The following is a 15883-nucleotide window of genomic DNA, read 5'->3' on the forward strand; positions in this document are numbered from 1 at the left end:
TTTCTATAAGCTCTGTCTTAATCCAGAGTCTGACGGGTTACTCTGCCGTTAGAAGCAGTGGGATTTATTTGTCTCTCTGTGTGGTTTCTGTGGGGTTTCTGTCTCTTCTTTTCACACCGAGATGATTGTTTTTGTTCAAGGCATTGCTATTTTGTGCTTGCGGTACCTCATTTGTGCAATCATGAACACGTTCACCCATTGTAGCACTGTCTTATTTATCCTGTAAAATATATATAAAAAGAGCTACTCTAGACCCTTGGATAAAAAACAAAAAACAAAAACATTAATTAAAGATACGGTAACTGCACATATGTAATCAGATCCTACTGTAGTGCACAAACTGTCAAATGCACACATACAAACACTGAATGAGCAAATCCCATTAAAACATGAAAAGACATAACCAAACTAATAAGTAATAGCTCAGTCCTCTCAAACCTCCATTGTTTTCCAAAAACCTTTAAACTAGGTGACAGCTGCTTTAGGTATATACACTAGCTATATGTATATATTAGGTAGATGCGTATGTTTCTTACTTCCACTTTTGCTTTGTATTTGCATTTACTCTTTCTCTTTTTGCCTCTTTCTCCACTTCTCTCCTTCTTTCTCTTTCTATCTCTTTTCCCCCCTTTTGCTCCATCTGCCTACAAGGTCCCAACAGAGTCCTATCTGTCACAGCTGTCCTGGCAAGACTCTCCCCTTTACACCGAAAGCACACAGCCAGAGAAGCATCCAGCGCAGCCGGAGCCCCCCCACCCTGCCCCCGGTCAGCAGCCCCTGCAGGTCAAGGACCTGTGGGAGCAGTACTCTGACCCAGCTACAGGTAGATTCTACTACGTCAACACCATCACCAAGGAGAGGTCCTGGAAACCCCCTCGCAGGGCTCGTGGACACTCCACCAACCAGGTACGACACCAAACGCTATTTGCGTCTCCTCCACAGAAATTGCAGTACATTTCAAAAAAGGTGGACATTTTCCGAGGTTGATCAAAGCTTCTTTTCTCAGAGGAAAGGACAGAAAAGGGTCAAAATGCAGAATAAAAGACAATGCTCATTTATATGCTCACATAGTTTGATTGTATCAGCACTAAAAAATGACCTTTTTACCCAAAACAGACCTGAAGGAAAAGCAACCTGACTTGAATACTTTCTCTTGACTCAGATATGAGGTGATGCATAGAGGGCTGCACACGCAGAGATCACAGGACAGGTTTCCACAGCCAGACGCTCAAATCTTGTTGCACGTGGGGAGACTCGTACATGAGCCTGAAAGTTGCTGAATATTACAAAGTAACTGACCAAGGTCGTTCATAGGTACAGATAGCGTTGAAGGAATAGTTAGATGTTTTGGTAAATGTGCTTATTCACCTTCTTTCCAAAAACTGCACCAGAATATTAATATCTCTCTGTCTGTGGATTCCGAGGCTGTAGCCAGGGGAGAGATAGCTTAGCCTGGCATAAAGACTAGAAACAGACAGCCTGGCTTTGTCAATCCAAAGCACACAATTCACCTACAGGCAACTCTAAAGCTCAGTAATTAATATGTTACATCTCATTTGTTTAATCGGTACAAAAACAGAGGTATAAATACATCACTTTTCTCTTTTCCAAGTCGAAGGCTAGGGGATCTGAGCAGTTGCCAGGAAACGAGCAGGCAGCCCTAACCCTGAGAGGCATCCACTCCAAGAAATGTTATATTCCACCTGTAAAATGATGCTTGAATGTGTTTTGCCTCTAGACAAAGCAAAGTTAGCTGTTTTCCTGTTTACATCATGCTGAAGTCAGCTGAGACTGAGCTAAGACCGTCTGTCTATATTTTACAAACATGAGAGTGAGGTCAATATCCAACTCCCAGCAGCCAGTAAGTATATTTCCCAAAATTTCAAACACAGAGTGGTGCTGAATTTTATTCAGTAAAGGGATATTAATTGTGGATTTTGATTTTGAGAGCATCTGACTAAGCGGAAAGTGGAACAGGGTAGCTTTTCACAGGATAATGCACCTTTACAATAACCTTAAAGGGACAACGAGGAGTTTTCGAAAGCAAAGTGTTTTCACACATTTCCCATGAGCCTCCGCGTGCATGGTGAAATTCTTGGACCGGCGCGAGACGGATGAAAGCGAAAGCATTCGCCAAGAATGTTTTCATTAATCAAGAATGAAAGTCAGAGGTTCAAAGACGATCAGATACCATCGTAGTTCCGACCATAAACGCAGATCCGGCGGTGTTATTCCCATGACCTGCTGGGCAGCGTCCGCGAAACCGAAAGTAGGAAATGCTGGGCGACAAAACAATATATTTATCGAAAATGGACCCATTAACAAGTGTGGGTAACGTAGATTCATCCACATTAATATGAGACTTTTTTTATAACCAAATACAAACTCCTCATTGCCCCTTTAAGTGTGTTCATTGTTTATTGATCCCACCAAACGAGTGTGTGTTAAAGGAAATAATCTGTGATCTTTCTATATCTACAGGTTAGTGTTACCTAAATATGAGTCAAAGACTACTCCTGGTCTGTAATCCTGAGTTTCCGTCCTCTGTGTCTCTTGCAGGCCAGTCCAGCACAACCTCAGACTTTACCCAGGGACACCAGCCACCTGTCACTGCCACTGAGACCTGGAGCTGGGAATGGGGCTATGCACAAGGTAAGATTGTGCTGTTGTACAGAGGAGGTTACATTCCCAGTGGGGGTTTTGTGTGATTTAACAATTTGTTTCAGAATCGGCTTCATTAGTACCTGTGCTCATTCACACTGGCATTGACATGTATTCAGTAATCCATGTCATGAGGAAGTGGAAAATATGAAATATAAGTTTATGACACTGTCTAGTCTAGTGCCTGAGTTATGTTGGTTCAGTTTGTTTAAATGGTCCATGTGCTTCTGCAGGACACTCACAAAGCTTTTGTGTTCTAAACTTCCTGTTATGTAGATAATTGCTGAAAGTATTAAATAATTGTTCTTATGTAACATGTTTTTAAGTGCAAACAGCTGTGCTTTAACATCTGTAAACACAGACAGATAGAACAGGACAAACTCTAGTTAGACAAAAAATACACAAACACACACACATAAAAAAACCTAAATCTCTCAACATATGAATCTGTTGTTACCCTCTGTCACCCAGAATGCACCAGCACTGCATGCCACATTAAAGCAGAGAAAAACTGCTGAGCGTGGTTAAATTAAAAAGGGGATTAGGCTACAAATTTCTAGCTGCCACATTGTTTACTGACCGACTCACCGCCTTGTTTATTTATTTATTTATTATCATCTGCCCTGTGACACACACGTCCTCTCAGATTGTGTTTTTCTAATCCTTGAGGGGAATAACAAGGTAATGCTTCCTGATCTGACGCAGATGAACAGAGGCCATTAAAACATTGCTAAATATAAACCACTGACTGAACTTTCTCATCAGCCTTAAACCTCCCGCCCTGACCCGGCAGACGCTGTCGACATGCTGTCGCTTCGCCTTTTTCGTAAACTTGATTTTTTTTTTTTTTTTTACAAGAGTCTTCATCGGAGGAAGTACATCTGTTGTTTTAGATGTAAACGGTTTTGGGAATTTATGCAACAGCCGCCGCTGACTGAAATTGATACATCCACCAATTCAGTGACGACATGTACGTGACACAAGCTGCCTGAACCAGATTGTTAGGGATAAGCATTTTGCATCTCAAGGATGCGTTGCCTCAATGTTGCGTCAGTGTTTCAAATTTAATGTTGCTCATCAAAAAAAATGCCCACATGATCAAAGCAGTGATACCCCATCAAGTCGGTTTCAAATGCATTCTCTTGACCTATATATGTCAGAGTTTATTTTGTTGAACATGTGTTACCCAACAGGAACTTTATCAGTGATATATAATTCAAACTGCACACCGCGTGAGTTTATGACCCAGGTGTTAATGGCAAAGTGACCCATATTTCTTGTAAGTACATAATGTTCTCACTCGTCGTGTTCCCGTGTTTTCACTTAACTTGAGTTTTGCATGCTTTAACATTAAAACATTAAAAATCTATTTCATGTCATCATACTTTGAATATCTTTGGTTTTTTAACCTGAGGTTGCACTAAACATTTCATTTGAAGACGTCACCATGAGCTCGGAAAAATGGTGGTTGGCATTTTTAACAGTTCTCACCCAGCAACTGGTGATCAAACAAGAAAATATCTGCAGATTAATCGATAATAAAAGCAATGTGCAAGTTTCATTCACAGATACAGTATAGCTACTTTTCTTTATACAAAAACATCATCATGATAAAACATGATGCATCATCATAAAAAAGACTTTTTTTTTTCAGAATGAATTGGTAAAGTTTGAATCTGTGGAGCTGAAGAAGCTGAATCGATCCCCCATTTATTCTTCACTTTCAGCTACAACATCTCTCTTTCCTCCGCATGATCTGATATCACCAAGTAATTAACAGCCCAGGAGCGCTGTTGTAACCGACTGGTTAGGTTTAGGTTTTGGGTTAGGGTTAGGGTTAGTCCTGGGCTGTTGTTTACTTGGTGATATCAGATTGTGCCTTTCCTCCCTCCTCACCAGTTCTCACCTTTGCCTTCGATTGCAGTTGTTTGTGTTCACGTGTTAAAACAAACTTAGACTGAGGGTGTTGAAGGCGTGAAGATCAGCATGCGACCACTTTGTGATAGTATTTGTCTGCTTTTACAGTATGTTCCTCCCGAATGCAACAAAATCATCAATAATAAACCGAATAGTAGATACATAATGTAATTTTAAATAAGTAAAATGCTGTTTATGCATCAAGGCATCACCATCAACAAGAATCTAACAAGAATCTAACAAGAATCTAACAGGCAACAACAAGCTGTTAGACAGGAGTTAATGTGGGTGGTGGTGTTAGCAAAGTTTGCTGCTCAACTGAGCGTACCTTCCTGGTTGAACTGCCGTGTATGAGTCTGATAAAGCCAGCTTCCCTCTAGAATGGGGAAGTAGACTTAGACTGAGGCGAGAGGGAGAGATGGATGGGTTTCACACTTACACACTCAGAAGAAAAAGAGCCACGGCATGAGACGGCAGTGGAGGACTTTAACTCAGCAGATCACAAACTGAAACAGGAGCCGGTCCGGATTGTTGAACTGGGTTATCAGAGATAATGAGTGTCTATGCTGTAAGTGCAGTTCAGTTATCACACTTATCTTTTATGTAATTGTGTTTTGTGTGTGATTTCCATGCCATGACATTGTGCTGGTGTTGTGTTAGATCTCTGGCAGCTGAGAAGTAATATCCTGCCCGTTAAATGTCACTGAATTGACTGCCATGCTAATATGGTTCATTTGTATTGATTTTTCATTGTCGTCGGAGTTGGTACTGACTCACAAAAAGCTGATATGACTGTGATGTGGACGTACAGTGTGGGATCTGTGGCAGCGGCTAGAAGACTGCATGCTTGAGTCAAACACATACTAACGGTTGTTTCAGTCTTACTGAGCAACGGTAGCGATTGTTGTAGTGTGTGTCCCTCTGTGTTGCGGTGGTGAATCAAAGAGCTTTTTTTTTTTAGACAGCAGGATGTGAAGGGGGCAGAGGAGTAGTTTCTGTGTTAATATGAGTGTTAGCCTGAGTGTCACTGCTGAACCTAACTGAGAAAACTTGTCAGCATCCTGTTTTTCACGTGGCTGTGAAATTCACCCAAATTGCTGCCATTTTGGTTGAGGCGTGTTGTTGCACAAATAGAGCCTAAAAGTGACAAAAAAGCTGAAAGGTAAAACATTCTTTGATCTTTTTTTCCCAGGTTAATTATACAGAAAATGGATTAGAGTTGTGTTTTGAATTTAAATTGAATATAAGTACTAACTGTCCATCCATTGTTCCTGTGTTTTGTCTTCCAACATCTCTCTTCTTTCTCTTTCTCTCAAGCTGTCACCTGACTTCCTCTTCGGGAGCCACCAGGGGAAAACTGGCAGTGGCTGGCAGATGAAACAGGTGAAATTCTTCACTACTTGCTGCACTCTTTCATTGCCAGAGGGCATGTAATGCATTTCACCTTGACTTTCACCCTGAGCAAAACAACAAAGACCCAAGTAAATAATAGCACCCTTACTGTAACCAACTTTATACATTCTCCCTACACAACAGGATGCATTTGCTTAACAAATGGGACACTGTTGACTTTGACTTTGTCACCACTACATGAGCTAAAATCCTGCTTCACATTCTCATTGACTATATCTGTAGATTGCTTGTACTTGTAATTCTTCTTTTAACACGTTTAGATGACAACTCCTTTCCTGTTGTTAGCGGTGACTGCGCTGTGAAGGAAGTCCCAGTCCAGTGTTTTGTCAGCACTTAAAGGGCTTTTTGATGGAGAGTATTTTCCTCATGAAAATCAATGAACTTCAGTCGTTAGATTTGCAAAAACTGCATCTCCACTGTATTACTGTAGAATACATTAAAGTAATGCCAGCTATGCTCTTTAGATTCCCAGAGATCAGCATTTATGCATATTAAGGTGGTGAAATAGCAACTCATGGTGTAAAAAAGAAAGGCTGTTATCCAAGCAGTTCTTCCTGCAACATGTTGCATCACAGTGGGGTGTGGGTGCGCTCGGTTTAAAGCCCTTTTAAAGGCCTCCTCTTAGCAAAGGAGCAGATTTGGCTCTTAGTGCTAATCCGCCTTGCATGAAGAGATGGCAAACATTAGGAGGGATATTTAGTCTGATTGTTGAAACTAGGTTACAGGGATTGGGAAAGGTACATAATTATGGCTGTTGCTGCAAAAGTTGAAGTTGTGTGAAAATATGCATTTGCGTTGGGTCATGCACACTCCTATATATTGCATGTGCGTGGGATTGGTGGCATGAATATATTGCATGTAAAGTTACAGATGCCCATGCACGCCTCAGTGTGTCTCTGACAATCTGTCTCTACGACTTTCCCAAACAGTTTGCCTGCTGACATCTGCTGAGTTTTCAGGTTAGGCACTCATGCGTAAGGTCTTCAGTGTTTCTCAGAATTTTGTTCCTCTTTGCAGTTCGCATGTAATTTCATTTATAATGCAGCACAACTGATGCATTGCCGTCTTCCTCAAAGTGATCCTGAGAATAATGTCAGTTACCAATTGTCAGTTACATAGAGGGCTGAAAAGAGATGCAGATAAGAATCGTGTTGAAACGTTGACGCTGAAGCAATGTGTTTGACCGTTAGTGAGTGTGAGAATTATTTAGAGTACAGAGTCTGGGTATTTTCCCTCCTAAAAAACTGCAATGAACACCAACAGTTTTTGTGGTATCTCTAGTTACAGTATACTCATGAGTCATGACTGTCAGAATATTGAACACATTGTGTGGGTTACTTACAGTATTAAATCAAAAGTACGTTGAAGATGTGATATCTTCCTTGACCATGGTTCAGGCTTTGTATGGTTGTTTGTTGGAATTGCATTTGAACTGTGAAGCCAACTTCCCAAATGCCCGCATACAGCACAGTGAGTGCGATAAAGGAACATACAGGAAGTGAAGTGTAGAAATCCGAGGAGAAACTACATCCTGAATCGCTGTAAAGGCTCTGACCTTTCTGCTGTTCCCTGCTGTGCTTGTTTGTAATTTCAAGTTGTTTAGGAATTTATGCTCATTGCACTCTGGTTGCTTGAGGCAAGTGCATCAGCTAAATACTAAAATATATACAGTATAATATACATGTATATAAATGTAATCCAAAGAAAAGGGTTGGCCGGTATGGTGTATGTATTCCGCATTTATTGCACGTAGTAAATCAGCGATCTGCCATCTCCCTTGTTTGTCTGTTCCACTTGTGACCACTGACCTTTGACCCCTGTAAAGAGCATGCAGCGTGCAGCCTCCTCTGATACCCTGAGCACGATGGCGTTCAGCACTGCAGATGCCCAGTGTCACAACTCTGCCCCCTCGCATGATGCCAGGCAGCAGCTCAGTCACTCCCAATCTATGATTCTGCCTGAGAATGGCAAGGTACACACCAACAGACAACACACACACACACACACACACACAAATACATGCGCTAGATTTATATACACAGACAAAACAAAAAGAAGAGGAAATTGAGATCAACACGAACGGAGGGGAACACTGCACTGTGGTAAATAACCGCGTATAAAAAAATGAACATGGCCATTGATGGTGACTTCCTGTCTGTCAGCTGGTCCAGCAGTGCAGCAGAGATTACTCCTGCAACGTGACCAACATCATCGTGGAGCCTCCGTCTCCTCAGAGCTCTCCAGACAGCGACGGCTGCACCCCAGTGAGTCCACACCTCTTTAGCTCTGGAAAAAATAAAGAGACCACTCCAAAATGTTGTTAATAAATCAGCCTTATCTCTACATGTGTACGATTCCGGTATTTATTGAACTCCAACACAAGCACACCTCACTCTACTAAGCTGATCACCTGAACCAAATCATATTTACGTAATGAGGAAGATTATAAGTAAATTAAAAAAATACTGCTGAGATTATAAATTGGGATTATTCCACCAATTTTGATTTCTAAACTCTTCCTAAATTTAGAAAGTAGTGTTGTGTTGTTTTAAAATGAATATGAACTTGTTTTCTTTGCATTATACAAGGTCTGAAAACACCAGAACTTTTTTGTTATTTTGACCCGTTGCCATTTTCTGCAAATAAATGCTCTAAATGACAATATTTTTATTTCAAATTTGGGAGAAATTTTGTCAGTAGGTTATAGAATGAAACAAAAGTCTTCATTTTACCCAAACACATAGCTATGGATAGTAAAACCAGAGGAACTGATCATTTGGAAGTGGTCTCTTAATTTTTTCCAGAGCTGTATATGCTGTTTATGTATATGTGACAGATAATGTTCCTCACTTTCTTTCAGTACTGTACTCACTTCATTAGTATTAATTCTCTCTTCTCATGCACCTTAAACGGGGCCATACGCAGTGGGAGATTGTAGAGCAACTCCCCTCCCGCTATTTTTTGAATGATGCAACAGCCAAGTTAAATGGGCTTCGCTCAGAGACAACAGAGGAAAGTCTCTCCACTGTACTGTTAACATTTAAACATGTCTGCACAAAGTCTTATTATTGACTGAGCGATATTATTGCTTGAATAAAGAACAAGATTTTTTAGTGTACCTGAAACCCATTTTAATGTGTCCTCAGGAGCTGGAGAAAGCAGGCCTCTTGAACAAGACAAAGATAGCAGAGGGGGGACGGAAACTGAGGTGAGACCTCACGAGGCTACTCCCATTTATAACCAAAAAAAAAAGTCTAATTAGATTGCACAGTTTTTCTCATGAAGATGATCTTAAAGCAAAATGAGGGAGGTACAGTATGACTTGCTGAGCTGAATGCTGATGGAGTAGTACACCTGTTTGTTGGTTTGCAGGAAAAACTGGAGTCCGTCCTGGGTGGTGTTGGTTGGAAACAGTCTGGTTTTCTTCAAAGATCCTAAATCACAGACACCCTCCAGTTGGGTAAGAGCTCAGACAAAACTGGTGCTTAATGGTTTCTGTCAAAACAATGTTTTTGCTCTCCAGTGCATTTTTCAAATAACTGGATGGAAGCTTATTGCATAAAGCCTACAGTTTCCCGATAACAATGTTGACAGCTAATGCAAAGTGTGAGTCACTTTGAAATGAATGAAATAATTTCTCATTTGGAAATTAAAAAAAACTTACCCAATGTTACCCAGATTTGTCCATTGCACAAAGACCAGAAGCTGTTGTCACACCCAAAATGTGACAACACAACTGGATATTTTCAATAACTGTGTGCATACTATACTGCACTTTTCTTTTCTCCTCATGGGTCATTGCAGTAAAATGACATAGCTGCTTTATTAGCTTTATTACACAGGTCACACAGACCTGTTGTACACTGGTCATATTAACAAAGTCAGTCAAAAGTGGTGGCTTATAAATTCTGTGTAGTGAAAAACAAATTAAAACATGTTACAAGTACTTCTGTTGTGTGTGTCAAACAGAAACCAGGAAACAGTCGCCCTGAGAGCAGTGTGGATTTGAGAGGAGCACAACTGCATTGGGCCAACGAACTGTCCAGCAAGAAGAATGTCTTCAAGGTAAGAAACAAGCAGAGCTCTTGAGGAAGTCGACAAATCATTACTTGTTGTAAGTGACTACTAATCTATTAAAGGTTCAGACCTCAGTGATACCTGTGGGATGGTGTAGTTGTTGTTGACCCTTATCAGTGAAGGAAGTGAGAACTGAAAGCTGTCTTTCATTCTCTGTGACTCAGAGTCAGGAAGAGGAAGGAGTAAAAAAAATAAATAAATAATAGTTTTCCACTGAAAAGTATCAGTTATGTCTTTAGAATCAGGAAATGCAAAATAAAAGTGAAAAAAAAAACCCTACCCTCAGTGCGGACAGTTCATCATGTATTAATACTGTTTGTAAATGTTTTTCAGCTGAGGACAGTGACAGGCAACGAGTTCCTGTTGCAGTCGGAGACCGACTCTCTGATCAAAGAGTGGTACAGCACCATTCAGAGTGTCATCGACAGGCTGGTGAGAGACACAGACACAGACACAGCTGTACTGTCAGTTTACCACTTCTCTGTTGGTGGCTAAAATGGTTTCCCTTTTGGATCAAAATTGTGTCATACCGCACCATATAGAGTTCATGCCCCCCACTGCCCCTTGAAAACACACACTCATGTACTTTCTACTTTTCATTTTGCTCTATAATGCCAATTATGCATGTTGTGCATAAAGAATTGCAGCATATGTACCGTAATCTTTCCTGCTTCAAAGGACATATTGACAGGATGTAAAAAAACAACTGAATTATGGAGCATTGATATGTTAAAAGACACACGGTAGAAAATAGTGTTAAACTTAATCGCTGTATTATAATAGGTTGTGTTTAGGATGATATTTTAACTGGTAGTGGATTAAGCAGGTAAGCCAGCACCTTAATGACTTAAACATAACCACTTTTGTTCCCAGACTCCATGTCATCTTCTTTGGTATCGATGGTAATTGTATTTACTACTATGGCAAATTTAGAGTTGTGAAAAGCAAATGGAGAAAAAACTGGCTTTGCTCAAGATCAAATTTTATTTTAGCTCATTACAGATATATTGGTATTCATGTATATGTTATCCAGTATGTAACACTATGTGACAGGACATTAAAAAGTGTTGCTGTTACACAGTTTGTGTATGAGCAAACTCTGACAGCTTTTTCCCTAAGTGTTACCAGTGCATATTTTGGTCATTAATAACTTTTGTTATTTGTATACCTGTATGTTAGCTGAAGCTATTGTCTTTAACTTCTGCCCAGCCATAGAGGAATTCTATATAATTACAAAAACACTGCCGGCACTTCCACGTTGTGTCTGACAGCATCAGGCAGCATTCACACCTACACAAATGCAGGCACGGCAGGCAGAGAAGTGTGTGTGGTTCACCCCTCAACAGACTACAGACAAATACACTGACACTGATGTCTGTATGTGTCACATCCGGCTCTGGCCACATTCAGCAGTGGCAGGAGATTATCCTTCGCCTGCATTTGCAAATGTGTGACCAGCCTAAACTCCATTGTTAGTTCCGCCAAGGATGCTATGTTTTGTTGGCAGGGAATTGGACAAAACTTTGTTTTAGAGTGTAGCATGGGCCAATGCAGAGTTGTTGTTTTTTACTACTCAGAGACATAACGTCACCCCTTTTCTCAAATGGTTCAGTTGAAACACTAGGTTAGGCTAACATTACATTACACTAATAGTACCATTCTGAAGACAATAAAACATTCTATACATCCAGTACATGTAACAGCAACACACTTTGTTTGTCTTCTCCGTCAGTCACTTTCTTTCTTTGATTGTAGTTTTTTCTGCTAAGTGACCAGACTTTGTCTTTAACTGTGTCTTGGATGATTCTTCTGGTTGTCGACCTTGTTTCTATCTGTTGCTAGGAGACTCACTGCTCCTCCTCAGCCTCTCCTGTGTTGTCATCAAACATTTAAAGTGATAGTTCAACATTTTGGCAAACTGCCTTATTGCCCTAATCCTTATGGTCATAGCAATAAGTTTGTTACCTTTATTTGTCGGTGCAAGCTGTTTTTAGAACGGCGGAGCAGAGCCGCAAGCTGCTCAGAGCTACATTTCTTGGTTTCCCTCATCAAACTCAACAAATACACAATCCAACAACTCCAAAACGCTCTCGTGGACAAGTTGAGACCTGCACATTCATCACGCTATGAGATAATAATGGAACGTTACGAAATGGAGTTGTTTTCGAAAAAATAGCTTACACCAACAATTAAAGGTAACGAACCTACTGCTATGACTGTAGGGATTATGGTAATGGGCCAAAATTTTGAACTGTCGCTTTAACATGTAACATATAACAGTTACGTCCTATAGCCACACCAATCAGTGTTTTTTTTCTGCTAACAATATAACTCATGTGACAGTGTCTTGCTAAAAAAAGCTAAATCCTCTGTATATTACATGTACAGCACCAAATTAGAGTGAGCTGATGGAGACCAAAAGTAAAGCTCAACTGTAGGACTAACACTCATTGTGTGGCCATTAGATAGTATTAAATTAATTATATTATCTGCTGGACTGTTTAAAGTCCAATTCTCTGCTGCTTTTGTCCACCACACCCACTTCACATCTAATATTATACCAACATTATTTGACCAAGAAAAAACATCACTTTACTGTTTCGCAGCACGTATTAACACAGGATTTTCCTCTTTCTGCCTTCTAGGACCGTGAAAACCCGTTGGACAATGTCCTTCTGTACTCTCTGAGAAGAGCAGGCAGTGTTGAAATGCTGGACCACAGTGGAGATGAAGACGAGAGGAGAACGTCACGTAAGTCACATCTCATCCTTCCATTCTGACTTCCCTCCCTCACACAAGCGTAAGGCTTCAACCGTCCCCGTCCTCCACCCCCAGTTCACTCACAGCCTCTCACTCCATCGTCATCATCACCAGTTTTTTTCTTCAAACTTCCATACAGGCCTCTTACATCCCTCCATCCTCTCCTCCATCCTCTCCTCCATTCAGCCCACATATATTTTTACACGCCCTCCGTGGCAAATAATCCCCCCGTCAGTCCTGTCTCACCTCCGCCGTCACCCGGCCCTCCCGCTTTTCATCCTCACCACCATCCCCTCTCATCTGCTGTCCGGCCCCGCGCCCGAACGCCTGGCGCTGACCTCCTCCTCTTCCTCCCTCTCTTCCTCCCTCTCTTCCTCCACCTTCTCCATGTTCACCTTTCCTCCCTCTGCAGTCCCTCGCTCCACGTCCAACCTGGAAAACACGGAGAGGAAGAGAGTGAAGACCCGGCTGAAGAAGCTGATCCTAAAGAGACCCCCGCTGCAGGCCCTGCAGGAGAAAGGGCTCATTAAAGGTGAGATTTCCTTTTGAAGCTTCAGACTCTTTGAATGTGTGGCGTGTATCCTTGCTATTCAGCAGCATACAGCTTAGCGGTGAATGAGGTAGAGGGGGATACATGTTCTCTTTTGCCCAGTCTTTAATATTACATTCATTGGGAAGTGTGATGCCGGCGGCCATTACAGTTGTGAGAGCAGACAAGAAATCTGTGTGTTGACTGGGCCTGCAGTGACGCCACATCCTTTTGTGACTGTGAATTGCCTTCCTTCTGTTTAGTAAGAGCGTCTAAGTTTCTTACAGCAGTGTTACTGTATGACGTCTTTTGTGCATGTTTCTTAAAACAGAAAATAGGCTTTTTTTTCCTCCAGAACTAGTAAGTCAACTCAATTATACTGTAATGTTCAAGCATGTCATCATTTTCAAAAGATGACCCAAAAAAAAGAAGAAAAAAAAGAAAGAAAAGCATGTTGGGCAATTCAGGTCGTGAGAGGCTACTATTTGTAAGTTTTGCTATTGCTACATATCCAGTGTTAGCATTAGCAGCTGTCTTAGAGGAAACGTTGTACTATAAGTTCAGCATCAAACTTCATTCCTTTGCTGAAATGATCGTGCTAAGCAGCTTGCTATGGCCCTTCTCATCACTTTCTGATGTTGAGTCAATAGAATCTTAGCATCCCATCTGCCCTGAACATGTTGTACCGCTTAGAGGCCGAATTATAAACTCTTGTCTTGTAAGTGCAACGATGGCTGAGGCCCTTGCCAAGTGAAAAGCCACCACCAGCTGCTCCCAGGAAAACGTACAAATAGCCTCATTCAAGAGTGTGAAAATGGTCTGAAACATATTCTGTGGCCTTCAGAGTTGAGTTTCTTGCAGTACAGTAGGTGGCGCTCTCCACCATGTTCATCAAAACAACAAATGAGGGAATACCTTTTGGAAGAATGATACTCATGCTTGTAGTCGAGTTTTAGTCTTTGAACAGGATCTGTATGAAAGAGTAGTGAAGTTGTTCTGAGGCCTATGTGATGAAACACGTCACCAAAATAGCAGGAAAAGTAAAGAAAATACATTTTTCCTTTGTTTTTTATGCAATGTTGCGAAAGCTTAAGACTGTTATGTAGGATTTTGTCCATATTCTAAGCTGAAGCCTCTCAGCAAATGGCATTAAGCTTTTTAAAAAAGGTATTTTGGGGGTATTTTGCCTTTATTTGATAAGAGAGGATGAGGAAGAGAGGAAGACAGACATGCAGCAAAGGGAATGTTGCAGTCGAACCCCTTGGCCGCCAGGACGCCCCAGCATCTCGTATGTTCTACAAAGATAAAACATTTATTTAGTTTGCTTTAAACGGCTTCAGCTTCCACGCGGCTTGAACTGCACAGCAGCAGCAGCTACAGGCCTTCAGGGGTTATGTGGCCTCCGCCACACTACATCCTTACAGGAGGCGTGACATGATTTCCTGCTTGTCACTGGAACAGAAGAAGTTGTTTGTATGACTGGTGAAGTGTTCTTATATTTTTTTTTCAGCTGCCATGAAAGTAAAGTCAAAAATAGGAAGCTGTGCTTTTATGGTTGAATAATGTTCAGTTCTCATTTTTTGATGGCAAATTCTTCACAAGCAAGTTTGTCACAGAGATAAAATAATATGATCATACAGTAGTATAACGATGCCATACTCTTGAGTAAAAGGGTTTTTTGTTTTAACCCTATAGAGTATAAACTACATGGGTTGTATTGCATCATCAAGTGTGAGTCTGGATCTCTGCTGGGATCAGAGTCAAACAGGGGTTTTCTCCCATAGCGAACCGTAAATGTATCACTAGATTAACTCAAGCCTGCAGCTCTTACATCATGTCTGCTATCTGAAAAAAACAACAACTTCTGAACAGACATTAAAAAAAAGTGTTTGTGTGTGTTTGTGTCCGTCTGTCCTGGCTCTTCAGATCAGGTGTTTGGCTGTCGTCTGGAGATGCTCTGCGAGCGAGAGAAGAGCACCGTCCCTCGCTTCGTCAGGCTTTGTACTGAGGCTGTGGAGAGGAGAGGTACAGTCGCTGCAGACAGCGCCGGCTCCTTCATAATGTGATTCCCAACTTAAAGCGGACACATGAGAGACCAACCTCCGTCTTGTTTTGAGCGTCAGTCGTTTGAAGGCAGCTCTGCACCTACTGTGACTTAAACCATCAAACAGAAATTTACAGCAAAATGTTTTGGATTGCCGGAGAGGATGCCGGCTCAGAGGGAGGCGTGAAGAGAAGGACTGGCGACAGCTGCCAGCCAGAGAGAGATCGAAATGAGAGAAAATGAAAGTTGCCTTCGAAACAATAACTGCAAATGAATATTTAACACAAACAAACAAACAAACAAACAAAAACTGTTTTGACCACGAAGGCTTTGAAAACCTAGTTTTGATGATATAAATATTTCTAGGGAGCTTTTTGCAGATTGAGACAATTACACTCAAGGCTGTGATAGACTGCAAAACTTTTACAACCAAGTGGCTAAACTGCAGCCACAAAAATAGAAAGAGGAATTATTTTGTTAGT

At 41.2% G+C, this 15883-nt stretch overlaps 1 protein-coding gene across 8 annotated transcripts in view; it reads left to right on the plus strand.

The window, feature by feature from the left end:
* The window catches only part of arhgap9 (Rho GTPase activating protein 9), a 41949-nt gene that overhangs the window by 18528 nt on the left and 7538 nt on the right, over positions 1-15883 (plus strand). For 3 of the 8 annotated variants that reach the window (XM_085777619.1, XM_085777621.1, XM_085777620.1), the window contains 12 exons: positions 652-906; positions 2560-2652; positions 5896-5961; positions 7817-7963; positions 8154-8255; positions 9138-9199; positions 9364-9451; positions 9961-10056; positions 10402-10500; positions 12714-12819; positions 13241-13360; positions 15284-15382. In XM_085777619.1, coding sequence (XP_085633745.1) covers positions 652-906; positions 2560-2652; positions 5896-5961; positions 7817-7963; positions 8154-8255; positions 9138-9199; positions 9364-9451; positions 9961-10056; positions 10402-10500; positions 12714-12819; positions 13241-13360; positions 15284-15382 — 1333 coding nt within the window. The remainder of the gene's footprint in view (positions 1-651; positions 907-2559; positions 2653-5895; positions 5962-7816; positions 7964-8153; positions 8256-9137; positions 9200-9363; positions 9452-9960; positions 10057-10401; positions 10501-12713; positions 12820-13240; positions 13361-15283; positions 15383-15883) is intronic. The other 5 variants (XM_085777623.1, XM_085777625.1, XM_085777626.1 and 2 more) reach the window with 3 other exon arrangements.

This window comes from Trachurus japonicus, chromosome 5 (assembly GCF_045865225.1).
Source record: "Trachurus japonicus isolate A0001 chromosome 5, Traja_1.0".
Classification (NCBI taxonomy): domain Eukaryota; kingdom Metazoa; phylum Chordata; class Actinopteri; order Carangiformes; family Carangidae; genus Trachurus; species Trachurus japonicus.